Raw genomic sequence first — 18,952 nt, forward strand, 5'->3', positions numbered from 1 at the left:
GAGGGTCCAGGAATACCTACTTACCAGTTAAGTGGCTGGCAATCCTGGCAATAGGTTTAGGAGGCAGGGCAGGGGGCTGTTTGAGGAGGGACAACTGTTTCACTGGGGTGTCCTCATGGTCTCCAGGGAAAGCGGCAGATTTTTTGGGGGGAAGTAGCAGGACTGGCTTAGCTGTAGGATCTTGGGACAGGAGGACGCCGGATTCATTGGATGTGGGGCTCTCTTCAGACACTGGAGGACACAACCACATCATAGACGCAACAACGTTACGAGCAAAGCAGCAGCAGATACAGCCGAAGTCAGACAAGAAAAGCAGCACAGCAATGCAGATTAGGAATGACTCATAGATTTCACTCAAACATCGTATAACGTAGAAAGGAGGAAAGAAGGAAAGAAAGAAAGTAAAAGAGAAAGAGTAACACACATCTACACAACAACCAAATTTCCCATTACTTCTGACAGAAGCCAGCTCCCATCCAGGCTGGGTTGTACTTCCACATCAGGAACACAAATCAGGTTTTATAATGTCACGTCTCTGATGGTCTGTCACCACAGCTTGCCTAGGACCAGATATGTGAGCAGGTGGTCTGTAAACTTACCCTGTTAAAAGTAAAAAGCACCTCACAGGGCCTACTCTCTTTTGAAAAGGCCGCATAGCTGCGCAAGATCATGGATGACAACTTCTCCTGCTCACTTTTCCTCACTTGACCTTTGTCCACAACTCCCAGCAGCACAGCCTGATGCAGAAAGAGGAGCTAACCTAGATGTAGAGCATTGCTGTCTCCCTGCACAGGCTGGGGAAGAAGAGCAGCCAGCCCCACCCAGGGTAGGGCAGTGGACTGCGTTAGTCACTGACAGATGTGTGGTGTGAACACCACACAGAAACACGTGGCAGGTAGAGGGCACGATGTTGTACCCCAGGACTCAAAAGTGTTGTGAGCTCTCTGCTCTAGAGCTCATTGGTACATCTGAGATGCAGACAGAGAGCTGGAAACCTGCTTTTACATGTACACAAAGTGCAGGGGTTTTGCCTCACTCCGAGAGAGGTTATTTGCCTAGAAGTAGAGGTTACTTCTACATCATGTCAGTCAAAATTTCTCGTGGAGCATTCAGTAACACTGTCACTTCCTTCTATACCAGAAGACCTTCATTTTGACAAGGATTTCTCAGGGCTAAATACCAAATGCTAGAAGTCAAAAACTTGTTTCAAACAGCTTACAGTATCTACACCATAACATAAACGAGACGTTACCTGTCCCATCCATGATCTCTGTGGTTGGGAGCACCTCATATGAGCAGGGTTCCACAGATGCTGGGACTGACTCCAGTTCTGCTAGGGCTGGCAGGGACACCTGGCTGGAGCTCAGCCCAGAGCCCAGAGGCTGTCCATTCTCCAAAGCTCCTTCTTCATTTGGTATGGAAAGTTCCCCATCTGTTCATAGTCGGAGGAAAGAAGAATGGCAAAAAAAGAGACATAAATAAAATGCAGACAGAATTTTAAATTAAACCTATTTCCATTTAGATTGTTTTCAAATGAGGAACTTGGACTGAGACCTTCTATATACACATGCACTTGGTTTACGTGGAAAGGTTTTGATAGCACGGGGTCTCCACGGGTGACTTCTGTGAATAGCTGCCAGAAGTTTCCCCCATGTCTGATGGAACCACTTCCAAGCTGGACCCACTGCTGGCCAAGGCTGAGCCTATCAGTGATGGTGGTAGCAGCTCTGGGGTAACATATAATTTAAGTCAAATATCTGTATTCATCTTTTGCTCTACCCTGGAATGGTCATTATGAACTGTGGTCTAAGTTGGTGATTCCTGACCACCCTTGACCTACACGGACATGCAGTCCCATCCAATGCCCAAAAAAAAAAAATCTGTTTTCCCTCTCTCTGTTGAATCTGGGAAGTCAGGAATGATAGTAGGCTGGAACTAAAGAATATTAATACATACTGTATATAATATTTTAATATTAATAACAAGATTATTAATGATATTTTAATATTAATAACAAGAATTCTTAGCTTCGCCCATGCCAACTTTTATGCTATAAGGGACACAAGCAAAATCACAGGGATATGTCCGTATTTTACATACAAATTTTATGTAAGGAAGAGAATAATTTTTATATTTGCCTGATGTAAGGTCTTGATACTGGGATATATCAGATTCCATTTAGAAAGTCTGTTTTTATAGTTACTAATAATATCTCCTCTATCTGAGCAAAATTTCTGTGACAGCAGCTGGCATTTTCTTTCCTATCAAATATCACTTCACATCAGAAATAATAAAGAGCAGAAGAAAGGATTCAGATTATTCTCTATAGTGTCAACCTGCATGATTTTTATCTCCAAACTTGTTAAGCACAGAACTCTGGTACCTGGAGGCAGTGACTACATGGACATCACAATTAGATTTTTATAAAGCAAAGTGTTAAGCCCCCATGGTTACAAATGGAAGCCTGAAAATGTGACTGAAATGTGACCTGTAAAACTAAAAACCAGCAGGCAAATATGCAGAACTTGATTTTACTAGCCATTTAAATTACTTCTAAGAATGAAACTCAGGATTTCAGAATATGCTTTTAGATTTTTGGGCACCAATGATTAGCCATTTTACTGCTCAATGTACTGAGTGGAGATGTACCTCAGTCAAATGAGTGCACATGTTCCCCTCATAAGACTAACAAATCACTTTGGAAAACAATACTGAAAAGATAAAAAAGTCTCATTTCGGTGCTCGTACACAACAATTAACAGGTCTGAAAATACATTAGCTGAAAACTATTCAGAATTATGTTTCTGCCATTTAAAACTTCTCTACAGTGACTGAAGATGGTCTCCCATTTATTTTGGAATTATTATAAATACCAAGGCCTTGACTTTCTTGGTTTTGTTGGAGGCTTTTTGGAGACCCAGAGAGCTGTTATGGTAGTGCAGTCACATCATACTAGACTGAAACCTGACCCATGGCTTTGAGAGATCAACTGAGCTGGCTAAAAGGTGGCAACATGAATTAAAGCTAAAGGCTTGGACCAAGTGCTTGTAGCACAGCCTCCTTTCTAACTGCTGTGGCCATTCTATTCAAAGCTGTTTACTTCCCTAGGCAGCAAGAATCAAAAAACAATTCAGCCAGCATTTAAGCTGAACATTTTTTGACGTAGCTGGGTAGAAATGCTGTGTACTTTGTGCTGGCTCTGTCTCCCTTTAATACAGACATATATGTTTACACATGTTTGGGATAAGGATTCATGTTCTCTCAGTTACCTGGTTTCATGAAAGAGTGTAACTGTTTCTTATGTCAAGCATCTGCTTCTTCAATGAAAGGCAGTGACTGTGTCCAGCAATATATTCATTCATTCAGTGCATTAATTCAGACTAAATCTGACTGTAACTGTGAGAAAAGTATGCATGACAAATCCAGTAATGTTTGCTTTTTGGAAGGATGACTACACATTCTTCATGAAGTGAGATGCCTATTGTAATATGCTGAGCATCTTGAAATCCTACTGTCTTAAATGTGCTATGTATTTCTCAAGGTATATTAGCATGATTCAAAAAAACAGCATTTGAATGACCCATGAAGACTTACAATTGCAAAAAAAGTAAAATGCAGGATAAAATTTTGGCTTTTACCTTTTGTCATAATACTAAGCATGGCATCTTTCTGTACTGACAGAGCAACCTTTTTTAGTCTTACTGAATATCTTTAATCTTGATTTAGAGTCTAAAGCTTGTCCTTGGATTTGAATGAAATTGTCAGACATGGCACAGAATCATGACTGAAATATACACCCTAAATCAGGTATTGCTTAAAGAAGAGGAACCTGGAGAGTTGCTCAAGTACAGCAAACAGATCAAAGATGCGGAAAAAATAATTTGTAGAGGAAAGAGTATCTCAGTGTGAATTAATCCTGCATCAGAGATATGCTTGACAACCAGATACAAAAGGCAAATTACTTATTACTTTCAAAGTATTAAAGCTATTCCACTTGGCTGATATCCAAATGAAAAGAATCCTGGTAATGCAATTATTACATACACATGGATGAACTTATCTGTTTTCAGGAACTGGCTATGAGTTTAAAGTTAACTTTGCACAGTGATAACATATGTAATCTTTTGTTCTCAGACTTGCTAAATCCTTTGCTGTTTTCACCCTGTCTGGCGCTACTTAGTGGAAAATGACTAAGTCCACGAGCTTTAATAACATCAGCTGAGCATGAAACTGGACAGGTCCATGAGGGAGTGGCTTGACCTCTGCAGCAAGAGAGCACATGAAGGCTGCTCTTCTCTTACTCAGGAGACTCTGCACACCTGACGACACCGAAGAAACAGGACCTCACAGGAAACTCTCTTATGCAGAGGACTCTGCCCAGACACTTTGATTCACCTCAGCATGTCAAAACAACAGCATGGGATGAAGGCCCAGAGATACATAGATGATATCTTCAAAACCTGTGGCTCCTAAGCATGGTTTGTACTCCTGAACACACCCGCATTTTCCACTCTCAGGTACTTCTAAAACATTGCCTGGTGTGAAGCAGCCCACAGTGCATCACACTGACTGACACAAACCAGTCCTGTTGTGTTCACCCTGTTGTAGCTCTGCCTACCCTCTCACTGTGTCTTTTACTCTGAACTGCCTTGGACTATGCAACTTTTTGCATATCTGAAAAGTGCCACGCTCGTGCATTCCTTCTACAGAAGACTGGCTGTGGAAGTCAAAACGGAAAGTTGAAATCCTGGGTTAATTTTTGGATTGGGTTATCTCCTTCAACACTTGTCTGCTCTCAAGTAGACTGTCCAAGCAAGAAATTCTTGATGACAAAGACTAGAAAGGGGAGAGTAAAATTCCTTGTCATTCTCTGCCATGACCCCAAGGGTGGGTGAATGGAAAATTGAGTGTTTTTGCGTGTGGTCAAGACCTGTCCCTGGAACTGTTTCCTAGCCTTGGTGGCTATCTTAGAACAGTAGCTGGGATCCTGCACAACTTCAGCTCCTAAGCAGACCCCTGATTTTGTGGGATCACATGGAGTTTGAGACAGGCTACTTCTGGAGGAGTTCAAAACTTTTCAATTTCACTGCAGCACAACTGGCTCTCCAGTGGCAGCCATGACTTCCTGCTGCTTTACCAAAGCCACTTCAAGTTTATCTTCACATACTGTCACAAAATCTACTTTAGCGCATAACTGCAACATGTCCAAGTCCTGGCAGGACTTAGGTTACCTGAAACTTAAGTCTCAATCCATCATTTTAATTAGAAAGAGCTTATTAAAGTACAAGAATATAAAAGATGAAGACTGCCCATGTTTCCTTGGAAAACCATTGCACCATTGCCTTTGGAGTAAGTAATTGGTGCACACTCATATTCAGAAATTTCTCACTACAGGCAATCTCATCTACATTCAGAAAGAAGAGGTTTCAAAATACTACAAGTAGATTTAGTTCTTTGACGAGCAGCATGAAGCAGTGGGCAATTCTAATGACAGATGTTTTTGGGATGGTTACACCTTCATGTGGAAATCAAGGTCTGTTCCTATGTGTAGGAGTGATGGCAAAAATATGAGTTCTTCTAAATGTTGAGGTATATTCTGTGATGCAGGTGGAAGAGGTGTTTTTAACCTCTCAGGACTATCTGCCCACAAATTATAAGAACAGCAGGAGCTTAATCAGATACTTCTCCAACTTACTATTTTCCAAAAGTACAGAGTATTTGAAAAAATTACAGCCTTTGCCTACATTTTCAGAATACTCAAGTTACAGAGCCCTGGAAATGGAAGATAACAGAAACTGATTCTGTCATGAGTTTGGTCCTTAGCAAGGAAAGAGCTGTCTGCAGTTCAGTCAGGAGCAGCTTCAGGTGACTAATTTAAGTGTGGGGGTCACTGAAATGATAACACCAAATCTTGTTTCCCAAATGTAGCAGCTGGACTGCAGTGACTCTCCTATGTGTGACTACTGTGACTTACTGCACTCTGATAATTTTCACCTGCTGGGTGACACGAAGTCCTTTGAAAAGCCAGCAAATCCCGAAGCAAACAGGTCAGAGCATTACTTTAAACAGCAGGCAAACAAACCAGCTAATTATGCTTTTCTTCAATGTAGAAGATATGACAAAACCAGCACTAAGCACAAGGAAAAAATTCTTGTTCTTGGGTCAGTCTGTCTGCACTATTTCCTTTAATTAGTATGGGTTTTTAAAGAAAGAAAAAGCCAAAGTTATTGACAGGCCTGCTTTGCCCACCTCTTAGGAAAGGGAGAGAAAGAGATTTACACCTATTGTCTGTGCAAGATGCCTCTTGGCATGGAAGGTGCTGCCACAATCAAATAAAGCGTTCTGCCAGGAAATGCTAAAGGTCGGTTGTTTTCTTGAAGGATTAGAGGTTACCTAACAGGAATTACAAAGGAAATGTAACTTCTACTTAAGGTTGTCAATGAAATAAATCCTTCATTAGAATTACTCTCAGATTATTACACCACTGCAGGAAATAATGCTTTTGCTCTACACATCTTGCCTTATTCATATCCTTGTTTCATCATAGCTGTTTGAGTACTGCTGCTATTCTTGTGTATTACCACTTTCCTCTCTGCCCGACCTCTTTCTTTTCATATCAGCTTGGTAAAGGTGAAAAATTACTATAAAGAGGAATTAATTTCTTTCTTTCAAATACCTATAGACAACTTAGAATCTGCTTCACAAGATGATACAGAAGTTTATAAACCACATCATTATTTGATCATTAGGAAAAAAACCTGTTGTTCTTTGGTAGCAATAGAAGAGGTTTCAACATGGAAGGTGGAGTCAGACTTCACAGAAAAGATTTTTCCTGGGGAGGCTTTTAGGTTTGTGTAGGGATGGTTCAGAAGGTGGCTACATGTGGGATATGAGGCAGGGATGAAGGAGGTCACACCTGGGACAGAGGTGTGACTGAAGGCTGCCTTCTGAGCTGGCTGAAGCACTGATCTCTCGGTGCGACAGCCTGGACCACGCCTCACTGGCTGGGGGTCCGGTCTGAGTCACACTACAATATGTAGACAACACAAAGCAGTGAGAAGGGCAAACCTACTGGCAGGACTTGTTTTTACTCTCAAGTTGCATTTAGGACGGTTTATAAGCCAGCAGGTCATAGTGAGAGCACACTACTACACATAACTGGTAGAACCTGTGAAACTTAGTGATAAGCACGTTTTTGCTGCTGTCTGTTTTTAGCTTAAAAAAAGTAGCAGCCTGGGTTAGTAAATTTTTAAATTCCTAATAAGCTAGAGTAAAAAGTAGGTAACAGATTTAAATGCTCCTGAATTTAAGCTTCTAATATCAGTGAAAACTTCTAATTTATATTGATTTCTATGAGATTTTGTACTGCTATTGTCAAAAACCTTTAGACTTTGAATTAATGAGCCTTTAAAGCATATGCAAGTTCTATAGTGATTAAGAAGTAACTTAATCATGTTTTTATGTAATTTGTTGAATTAATTGCCTTAGTAATTGACAAAGGAAGCAGCAAAACAAATAGAAGATGCACTCAAATACTAACATGTATGTAACAGATGTCAACTATGTATTGTGTTACCAGCGTAAAACAATGTGGTTTGTAAAACAATGGCATTTTACATAAACAAGACATTAAAAACTCAACAAATTAATTATCTTGAACAAGGAATTATTATCTTTTCTGAGCTGTTTCAAGGGAAAGTATATTGTTCTGTGCTCATCAGGATCCAAAACCTTTAAATGTTTCCCTTTTCCACAACAGTTAATCCCAAAGTGACTCAACCAGACAATGGCAACACACAGGCACGAACCCACTACATTTCTCCAAAGCCTGGATGCTTTGCTCTTTTGCAGTCAGCAACTACTGCCTATTGCTGTGATTTTTATTTCTATTGCTTTACATTTCTGATTAGTTTTCATTTTTATTTGCTAAGTGACCACTACATGTACCCAACAGAGAGGGCCAGACCACAGCAAAGAGATCTTAGAGATCTTATTTTGCACAGTCTTGCAATTCAGAACTCCCTATTCCCGGTTCCTAGTGTTACAATTATGCAATGTCTGGCCATAAAGCTATATGGGATGTCAATTTACTGTTGTGAAAAGAAGAACACTTACCTTTATCAAAAATTTCTTTCAGCACTCCTCGTTTTATAAGCTCCTCTCTGCTTTGCCTCATTGACATTTTTCTTTCCAAAGCTGTAACAAAGAATAAGGGTCAATAGAAATAAAAAAGAAGGGAAATTATTGTTTTAAAAGGGTCTATGCCTTTTCAAGGCATTTAAAAAATGCTCTTTCTCCTCTTCAGGTCAGGGCAGTTTAGCATCAAAAATAAAGGCTACTACTGGTAGTCCAGAGAATCTGTCTGCTACTGCAGTGTGGCCGTTATTGACAGAAATGGTGGTAGACTGACTGATTTGATGGCATGTCTGCACAGCCATTGCTTGGTTTTGACACATAAGCCAAACATTTCTGATTTTTGTGGAGAATTACAGACAGCAAAGGGAGAAAAAGGAGATTATTCCAGGAGCTGGAGAGGGAAAGGTAAGAAAGAAGGCAACACAAAGGCTCAAACCAAGGAAAGATGTGGTCACAGAACATGGCCAAGGACTGTGTCCAGGCTGTGGAAGAGAATGAAAGCCAAGGCTTCTTTGCCACTTGTTACAGTGAGGGCAGGTTATGGTGTTTGGGACAGTGCAAAAAATGAGCTGTTTAATAGAGCCTTCTCTTTCCTGGAGGAGTTTTTCCCCCTAAAGAGATATAAAGGACGGAAAGTCCAAGAGTGCCACTGCAATTTACACCAGATCTGAACAGCTCAAATTCTGTATCAGCTGCTTGGAGACCGCAGTCATTGAGGCAGCAAAATGGCAGATAGAAAATACATGTTTCTTTAGTGCAGTAGTAATCAAAACAATGTCCAATTAACCAAAACACCACAAAGGACACACACAGGCAAAGAGCTGAAAGCTAGCAAGCTGGGGGCTCAAGAAGTGATGTGAGGAGTGGCTGCGACTGAACCCGCTCTGTGAGAAACAAGCCTGTGCCTGCCAAAAAAGAGGCACAGTCAAGGGCAAATGGCTCCTGCCATATGCTCCTCTATCAGACCCAGCACTGATGCACACACACAGAAATAAACTGGGACTTAGAATCCTCAGCCTGCCCAAGGCAGATTTAAAGCAAAAGAGGCTTGGAAACCCCCTCTTCTACCCTGAAAATATGAAGGTCCAACCTTTCTTTGTACTGCTGTGTGTTGACTGTTCCCACAGGGACCCAGATATCTGGTGAATTAGCTATGCTTCTACTGGCACACTGTGCTTATTGCAACTTATTTGGTGCCAGATACTTAGGGCTAATATGAACAAGGCCAGCTCTCTGCTTCACTTTTCTCCATAGGATAAATACAGGCTTCCCTGTTTTTAAAATCAGTTTTGAGCACATATTCTTTGGGACAAAGATGACCAATATGTACAGTCAGAAACTAGTTAAAAACCCTGGTCTCCCCAGGTAGAGACATACTCTCTGAACTTCAGCATGGATGAGAATTAAAGGCAGGTCCCTTTGCTGAAGCACAAGACCCCATACCCATTAACCAGCCACATGGTGCAGTTGTTAACCTAACATGGAGGTGGTTCACCTAACAGCCACAGCATTTTCTAGAGTGCTTTACACCCATGTGAAGAAGTGCTTTAGGCATCTCAACTGACATGCAATGAAACACTGATTTCTAAGTTTCTAATATGCTTTTGAAAAGAAAGGCTCAGCTATAAAACTCTGGAGTCACACTGCAGACTGCTCTCCAAGCTGCCTTTTCCCTGTGCTGGGTCTTGTTCTGGTACAGCATTTAAAGCTTTTTTCTCTTCCTCCTTAAGAATAGCTGCTCTCAGACCTTCCAAGAAGAGCCAGAACAAGCTGCAACTAATTCCTGAGCCTTCTCCCACCAAAGAAATTGTTAAAAATCTGACTGGGTTTAAAGAGCAATTCGGTGGCACCCAGCACCTTTTCCAATAGGTCTCAAAAAGTGTAATTTTCTGTTAGAATAAGCAGCAAACTGAACTTGCTCTTCAGTGGGGAACCAAGCTGGGTGAATCAGCAGCAAAGCAGCAGTTTCTGCATATAGACAGCAGCACTGCACACAGAACAAAGACACGGGCAAATTCTGTTTCTGTACTCTATCTAACCACAGACAGCTACAGATCCACATTTTGCACACAAATTCATTGGCATTCACCTGGGTGCCCTGTCTCACCCTCCTGCCCAGTCAAGAGCTGGTTATGCAAGGTGGCAGCATACGACTTGATGGCTAGGAGGTCCCACATCATTTTCATAGCACTGGTAAGAAACACAGTCATCTTGCAGACTAGAATTAAGGCTTTTGGGGAATCAGGCACTAAAGAGGGCTATCAGGACATTTAGAAGAAGCGCAGAAACGTCTCTTCCAAACCAATTGCTGAGGAAGACCCTCCAGTAGTGACCAAGACTTCTCAAAGTAGTGGACTTTTTGCAGTTGCAGAATTTCAAAGATAGAATATATGCATTTTGAAGACTGTAGAGATATAGATTTCTCAGATATTCCCTATTGCAATCTGTTTGTGTTCAAGAATGAAAAAACCTACAACCCTGGAGCTGAAGCTCAGACAAAAACAATTTTTTCAGTTTCTAAATCCTTTCTAAGTAGGTACAGGACTTATAGTATTAATTATTCTCCTACTAAGCCAGTTTAATTAATAAGATATTTAGAGGAAGGGCATGCTGGGCTAAGAGCAGCAATGAATGATAACAGATGTTATACTAAAACTGTGGAACATGCTGCCTTTCTTCAATTCAAATCTTCCTCCCAAACAAGTGTCATACATTTAAGTGCATAACCTGCTATGCTACTGCTGATCAGATGGGAAAAAAAATATAAGCATCTAGATGCAGAACTCATTAGGGTTTAACCCCTTGAACAATGAAATGCTTTACTTGTTCTGGATTTCTCTGGCTAAGATTGCCAGTTCTTTTATGAAGGATTTTCTTTTCAAGCAGAAAGCTGGTACAAAATAAATTCATTCACTCTCCACAGAGAAGGAATCCATTCACAGCAGAGGATAAATGTAAACCTTTGAATTAATCCTTGATTCATGAGAACCGTGTAAATTCTGTGATGGGAAAAAATGAATTATAATTAATATTTAAGAAAAGATGTATTACTTCATTAGTGATTTTCCTTGGTGATTAACCTCATTTTTTTTCATTTGTACAACCTTCCAGGAGATTAGAAATAAGCATTAAGCCCTCTTTATGGGATCTACTTATGCCAGAAACTAGTTACTGTAACAAATTCATCCACTCTACAAGAAACTCTCAGTTACTAGTTTATAGAAATGAGCCTATGTGTATTTTATGGTAGAAGCGTACAGATTTTGCCAGTGTGCTCTGCAGTACGCCGTTTCTTTTATGCTTTGATGAAGAAACAGTGGGAAATGTTTTTATTAATGTTTCTGAGCTGGTATTTTTTAAGTCGTCCCTCAGGAGCAGCCTCCCTCTGCTGCTCAAGCAGAGTTTTTCTCTGTGGCAGACCCATTAAGATCAGTAAAGCCTTCACAGGGTCAGGAGAAGTTCCTGCCCCTCCATTCTGAAAATCAAACACAGTTTTGTCTTTATCCCTTTAACAGGCTGCTGTGCTCCGTGATGGCAGTGGTTGAGGGCTGCTCCTCCAGCTGAGAAGGCGAAGCTCCGCGCTGCCTCTGAGCCAAGCGCTCCCGCTGCTCCATTAACCAGCCAAAGCGGCATTTATGCCGTCAGGACACACAGCCTTCCCGTCCTCCTGTCCTTCCCTCCAAGGCTAAAACATCTCAGATGAACTATTCCAACCTGCATCTATACGAGGCAATAATAAATTAATAATAAATATTATTATACAAGATAATAATAAATTGTCCTCCTTTGCAGCAATTGTCATGTTTCTGCTTAACCAAAGGGTGGACTAAATAAACAAGTCCTGCCCTTTTCATCTGACAACTGAAACAAAATCCCAGTCTGTGCTGGCCAGCTGGATCTTAACCTTGCTTTTTTCTGAGGTTGTCCTTGGCTTTTGTTTTAAAAAGCACTGGGGGATGCTTTGCATGAATTCTTCCTTTCAAAGGCCACTATAATTTTAATGATGATTTTAGAAAGCAAAGGTTGTTATAGTAAGAGGCTGAGAGCAGAAGCTTTCTGGTGCATCAATTATACTTGCTTTCAATAGGAATCTGCTTTGCTAATAATTCAGATCTGAATAATTAGAAACAAGCAAAGCAATTGCTTTGCACAATGTCTAGATAAACAACCAGCAATGTTTTCTTTAGATTTATAAGGAAGAAGAGATTTCCAAATGTGATGGATTATGTTTTAAAATGTTGCATCATCTTGAAATTTTCTCAACTGTGTAGAGTTTCTTAGCAATCAAAAGGAGCAGGATTCAGCTGATACAAATTTTTACCGTGTGGGCTTCTGCCTCTGAGTTGGTCTCCTCATATATTAAGAGCAAGTCTTAGGCATGAAATATCTCAGACTAATGTAAGAATCTAAACAAGACTGAGCTGCACCTTGGAAGTGCCTGTTAGGCTTCACTGACTGTAAATAAAGCTAAGGGTGAGTAGTTGAGATAAAGATGCATAAAAATAGGGCTAAATATACTCATGAAATCAAAATTGACTGAAGAGAGTAGTTTAAAGAAAAGAAACACTGCTATAGATGCAAGTCGTGGACGTCACTGAGGAAAATGTAGAGAGAGCTCCATTAATTTTGGGATTGTTTGAATAGCTGTGGCATGGCACCCAGCACTGCTGCTGTGAGCTTGGGGTGTGACCAATATCAAGACATAGTTTGGTTAAAATAACTGTATTGCTCTGCTCATTGGTAAATATGAATTTTGCTTTGCTTCAAACATGCATAAGTCTCTTGAAGCCTGAGGAAAGTAAAAATATTCCAACAGGTTTCTGAATCTTTGAGATTTAAAGTTCCTTACAGAAGTTTTGAGCATCTCTAATATCAGCCTAGGTTTTCCTGCAACAATGCCAACTACAAAACCTAATTCAGACAGATTACTGCCTAGAAAATATTGGGAGCCTCTTTTTGTCTGTGTGTCTGCCCATGACATTCCTTGTTGTGACTGTAGCCTAGCACTCACAGTCTATGAAATAAGTGAGCATTTGAAGGAGAAAAATAGGCTGGTATAAAAGTTTAAGCTTGATTTTGAAAAGTGTCTAGAAGTACCTCTCCAAATTAGCTGACCAAATAAACCCCCTTCAGTGTGTGAATCACTTGGAAAATTTCTCTGGCATGTGCTATGAGACAAACTAATAACTCAGAAAACCCCACAGCACTGATGCCACACTAAAGAGTAACTCAAAGCATTCTTCAAGCAAACCCGGATCACCATTACAGGACTGGAAAAGTGAGGTACAGACAAGCTGCAGCAACTTGGCATGTCACCTGCTACATCAGTAGCAAAGCATTACCAGCACCTGTTCTGTGACCATGGGCCAACACTCTAGGCTAGGAAATGACCCTTCTAGACTTAAAATTGGTACTGCAATCAAAGCAAATAAAATAACAGGAAAAAGAGGAAAAACTAAAATTAACATCCCATCCCAAATTAATTTTATTTTATTTTATTTCATTTCCAGTCTTGCAAGTACAACTGGACTTATTTCAGATTGTGACTATGTAAAAGCATAGAGAAGATGATGTCAAGGCCTTTTGCTTCCGCTCCAGTTCAGACCAGCTTAAGACCAGTTCAGTGGTCCATTTCCAGTTAGAAGCACTAGACTGGGAACATGATAAATCTTCATTTGTGACAGGTAAGCCTTTGAAATAACACAGTAAAAATATACACATTCCTTTAAGAGTGCAGGATCAAATCTAAACTTCCTGGTTACTCACTGGAAGACTTTAGGAGATGAAACAGTTGGCACACCTGGTAACTAGAGATAAAAATTCAATCTTCTCTTCCTTACTGATTGAGACAGAAAGTAAAACTGGGGAAGAAATGAAAGCAGCCTTAAGAAAACTCTAGACTTGTACTGACCATTACTACCTGTAAACTGCCAGAGGACAGACTCGGGAGGAAAGTGGATGCAAAGTCAAATCTGCAAATACAGAATTGCAGAAGCTAATCAAAATACTACAAAGCACTCTAAGTGAGATCACAATACAGTAACACAACTCAGAAACAGAGCATACAACTAGAAATTCAGCACACACAAGGAAAGGTAGAGAAATTATATCTGAACAACTCTACCACAATAGTTCTTAATTCTTTCTGAACCAAAGAAATCAGAAACCTAAGAACAGATGACCTGTATTTTTTTCATACAGAAGGACTTAAAAAAATCAAACAGAGAGGGTGTCTTCCTAGGGAAAGAACTACACTTCAAGTTAGATCCAAAGAAACCCAACATAATGGATTTCACAGGCCAAGCTGAGAGAGCCTGGCAGAAGATGAATGCATGAAAGCAGGAGATAAAACAAGAAATCTTGACAAACATAACAAAAGCTGTGTGTTCGGGGAAAAAAAAACAACCCTAAGAAAGTAGGTTTGAAAGAAAACAAGATTGTAGATGCCTTAAGAAAAATGTTACCACCCTCAGCTGCCTAGCTAATAAAGAACAAAACAGAACTCCACAGTGTCAGCAAACTGTGATAATCTATCAAAAAGATTTTTGAAAGACTCACATTTTTATACCTTTTGTACATAACTGCTTTTCTAGTCACACTTGAGAAGTTACGGAGAAATTCAGAAAGCAGATCAGCATATTGGAAAAATGAAGAAAATACATTTCTTCTGTTCTTCCCTCTGAATTGCTGTACAGTGTTTTCATGAGTTCCTAGGTAGTACTAGGTCAAATACCTAGTACTGGAAAGTTGAGCCAGCAACAGGTATTGCTTTCCATGGCTTAATGAAAAAGGAGATTCTGCATATTAATTAAAGAAATTTGCAACAAGGTAACATAGTGTATCTTAATGCACACCTGCTCTGCAAATACAGTGTGAGTGCAGAGTGGAAAGCCTGGCACTCAGAGACTTCTTCATTTAGGCATCAAAAACAGTAGTGAGGGGGTGGTGCTGGCTTAGAAGGCTTTTGTCCAAGCAAGAAACCTGGCAGTCTAGAACAGCCCCTGCCTATGTCCATACTACCAGCACTCTGTGTAGCTACAGCTGTCCTAAAGCTAAATTGACCATAGTGATCACCACCACAGTTCTTACTGCAATGAGGTTATCTCCTAAGCACTAGCTGATGCAATCCTTATGGTTGGAGATTCATTTACATTTTCACCAATGATGGTTTCCCCTACAGGCGTCCATGTAACAACGTGCAGAGGTTGTAGTATCAAAGAAAAACAAAGAATATGGGTTCTAAATGTCAAACTTCTGCAACTGGACAAGATGAGTGATGCCATCTGAAAAAGATACGTGGGAGCATCAGAAGCAGTTGTACATGCCAAGGAATGGCTGCTTTTTACAAGCACCTCAACTTCCCTTAGGTAACTGCAGTCTCAGATTTCTGTATGTACAACAGACAAAAACTATGCTAAAAGCAAATGGGTGAAGAGCTGGGTGAGATATCTGCAAGGTGTTTCCTTTACCCTGAGAAGGTGGTCCTCACAATGATGATACAGCAGAAGGGATCTGCAGTGCCATCTGTAACAGCAGAAATACATATTTGCAGTATTCTGCAGCATAATAGTTCAAGGGACCTTCCTCAAAGCAAAAACCACAGTGGACAATGCTTCAATAAGATAACAACTCCTGTGACTCTCTGGAGAGTTCTCTCCATGACAGAGTTTACACATGGCATGTAACTACCTGGGCAAGCTTCTGCTTTTGGATTTGCTGCTCATCAGACATCATTTCCAGATGGCAAAATACAGAGCACAGTTTACATAAAAAAGTCTAGCAGATGTCAGGAAACTGGATTTTCCAGAGTAAAGGTGAAGGAGTCAGCTTTTCTGGGATGGAAAAATTTAGAGATTAAACCAAAACAATGGCAGGCTGATGATAAGAAGGCAGAAAGAATGCTTGGACAGACCACCTGGAAATGACAACCAAGCTACTGGCCAGTATTTGGTCCTCTCATTTGCTGGCTGGGAGAAACATCTTGCTGAAAGAAGAGAGCCCTGTACTCGGTAAGACAAGCAGCACAACTCTCTATAGCAACAGCCAACTGCTGGGTAGTTTTACAGCTTGAGTTCACCTCACAGCTGTAACTTTACAAACATACATTGCCTGGTACCCACTGCCAAACAGATGTGTAAATCCAGTGTTTTACTCCCTAACAGCATCCTACTTTGGCTACAATGAAAAAGCCTGCTCTGCTGGATGCTCCTATTTCACCAGAAAGGGATTCGAGATAATTTAAAATACATTCACACATGACTCAAACACTGTTGAAGTAAATTACAGTTTTCCACTTACACTGGAATAATTAGTACACTGTAGCCTCCCAAACTGACATGTAAAATAGATGGGGACTTGTTTATCTGTGTCCACATGTACCCCTACTAAAAATAAATACAAAGCACAGCTTGTGACTATGAAATACCTACTTAAATCTAAAGTTGGCTTAGCACCGTTTTGAGAGAGATGTTATGAATATTTCATATACTTCTCAGAAACCATCACTACTGTTGTACACCCAGAAAATCTTGACTAAGCACACACAAATTAAAAATGCATTTGTTATTGAAATGAACCGGCATCAACCCTTCAACACAGACCTCTGTTAGGAGCCAAACAGGAAATCATTCATTTAATGCTTGATTATAGGAATGACTGAATCACAAAGCAACAAACACTTCCTCCAAAATAAGAAGATTCTTGAATTGCAGCTGTCACACCATCCAGCAATTATATTTGGATGATATTTCCAGCTTGTGCAATGGCACTGGCTGGCTGGTACATAATGCTAAAAAAACCCCAAAGTGTCTTTAACGCCAGCGTCTTATCTCCCAAAATAGTGCAGTCTGCTTTCTGGCTTGGTAGCTGATAGCAGTTCAAGCTACAGTAAAGGCCCACCATGCAATTTCAGCATGTTTTACACATTCAGAGTCTTGGTCTGACTTTTTTTTTTTGCTTCTTTGGGGTGAAAAGATAACATTCCCAGATGGAGAGAAACTTTCCATTATACATGGCAGTCCACTGGAATAAACAGACTGAAAAGAGACCAGACTGTGATTTCAGTTACAGTAACATGAAGGCAGAACAGCTTCATGAGATTTTGGCATGAGAATTAAAAGCATCATCCTGCTTTTAATACTAATTATTCCATTATTTTAATGGGAGATATTTTTAAAAAGGCCACCAATGATGAAATTGTTTTATGCTCCTCTCCAGAAAATGTTGAAGTTATCTGAGAAAATAACACATTTTTTCCTCTTACCTTAATGCTTTTTTTGTGTGTGTGCAGAAACATAGCTCTCATGTTTGGGATGGGGAGACAGAGATGAAGATATGAAACATGTTTAGATGGTAACAATTTTGAACTGAAGTACTGATATGAGAAGCAAATTTCAAAAATAATAGGACAGAAGGACAGTGAAGTGAAGGAGATATTATTAATACTCTGGACATTTCTTACAGTGTAACCATGTTATAAATGTAGATAATATTGTCAGTGTCATATCTTAGTATTCCAGTGTAAGTGTCCCTGCTTTCCAGATCTAATACAGTTTTTCTGTCCATTGCGTAGAAAACCAAACAGAAAATGGGTGGAATTATAGATGCTCTTAGGTTAAAAGCAAGGGTACTGAAGGATAAAGGCCATGGTAAACAAGCCAAATATTTTTCACAGCAGTGCTAATCCTGAAGAGCTTCAGCAGAATTGCAAAGTGAAACTCTTCCTTACAAGGTGCTGTGGAAGTCTTTCTAAGTGACGTGTCACTTGGAGAACTATTAAAAGAAATCAATACAATGGAGAGCAGCAAACTGTCAAGATCAGACAGTTTTCTTCCTTGAGTTCCTCAGGAAATCAAATGTGAACAGAATAAGTGTGATATGTAATCCAGAAAAGATAGAAAAGTGGGAAATGGCAAATAGAAGGTTGCTATTCTCTAGAGTCTGAAAGTCATCTGGGAATTACAGACCAGTAAGCCTTGTTCCCACACACCAGTCTAGGAACAGTCACATGGAATAAAGCTAGAAATTGGAGACCTAGAACAGAAGGGAGATGAGAGAAGAATCATCCTGGGTTTGAAGTCAATGAATGAAGATGTTTGTTCCAAGTTGGCCTCTTCAAAGTTCCAAAACTTCTACTTAAGGTCATTAGAAGTATTAAAATTGCATTAGATAATTAGATGTGATTATCCTCTAGTGGAACAACAACATGTAGAAATCAAAAAGGAATGCCCCATACATAAACAGAGGGATTTAGCACTACCTGCTGTCTTCTCACAAAAAAACACTGTTAAGAAAGGTTGACCATAGGGAGATGATAAGATTTGCTGACTGCAGTCAAAACTAAGGCTGACTGCAAAGAGCTACAAGATTTCTTATGATGCTAAATGAAACGTGACAAAATTCAACATTGATAAGAGCAAAAAATACATTTGGGAAAAGGCAGCCCTAACTGTACACACTTAACAGCTGTATTAGTCATTCCCACTCAGAAGATAGTGCTTGGACAACTCTGCAGAGAATTATCTGAAAACATCATCCTAATGCTTGGGACAGTAAAAAAAGGCAACAGAAATCTGAAATTACTAGGAAATATATACAGCCCTTTTGTGCTAGTGTAATATTCTACAACTAACACAAGTTTGGGTATCCATCTCCAAAGAGATACATCAGAACTAAAAAAGTTATGAAAAATGAAAAAAGAATTACTAAAGAAATGGGGTTTGCAGAGAAATAAATAATAATAGTCATCTAGGCTGAGCACTGTGTAAACCAGGCTGTTCTCTTGGAGGAAAATCAAGCACAAAACAGGACAGACAAC

At 40.0% G+C, this 18,952-nt stretch overlaps 1 protein-coding gene across 2 annotated transcripts in view; it reads right to left on the bottom strand.

Moving 5' to 3' along the window:
* The window catches only part of PHACTR1 (phosphatase and actin regulator 1), a 143,221-nt gene that overhangs the window by 68,378 nt on the left and 55,891 nt on the right, over positions 1-18,952 (bottom strand). The window contains exons 3-5 of one of the 2 annotated variants that reach the window (XM_059852248.1): positions 8,116-8,196; positions 1,253-1,432; positions 25-231 (exon numbers count right to left, since the gene is read on the bottom strand). In XM_059852248.1, coding sequence (XP_059708231.1) covers positions 25-231; positions 1,253-1,432; positions 8,116-8,196 — 468 coding nt within the window. The remainder of the gene's footprint in view (positions 1-24; positions 232-1,252; positions 1,433-8,115; positions 8,197-18,952) is intronic. The other variant, XM_059852238.1, reaches the window with a different exon arrangement.

This window comes from Haemorhous mexicanus, chromosome 1, assembly GCF_027477595.1.
Source record: "Haemorhous mexicanus isolate bHaeMex1 chromosome 1, bHaeMex1.pri, whole genome shotgun sequence".
Taxonomy (NCBI): domain Eukaryota; kingdom Metazoa; phylum Chordata; class Aves; order Passeriformes; family Fringillidae; genus Haemorhous; species Haemorhous mexicanus.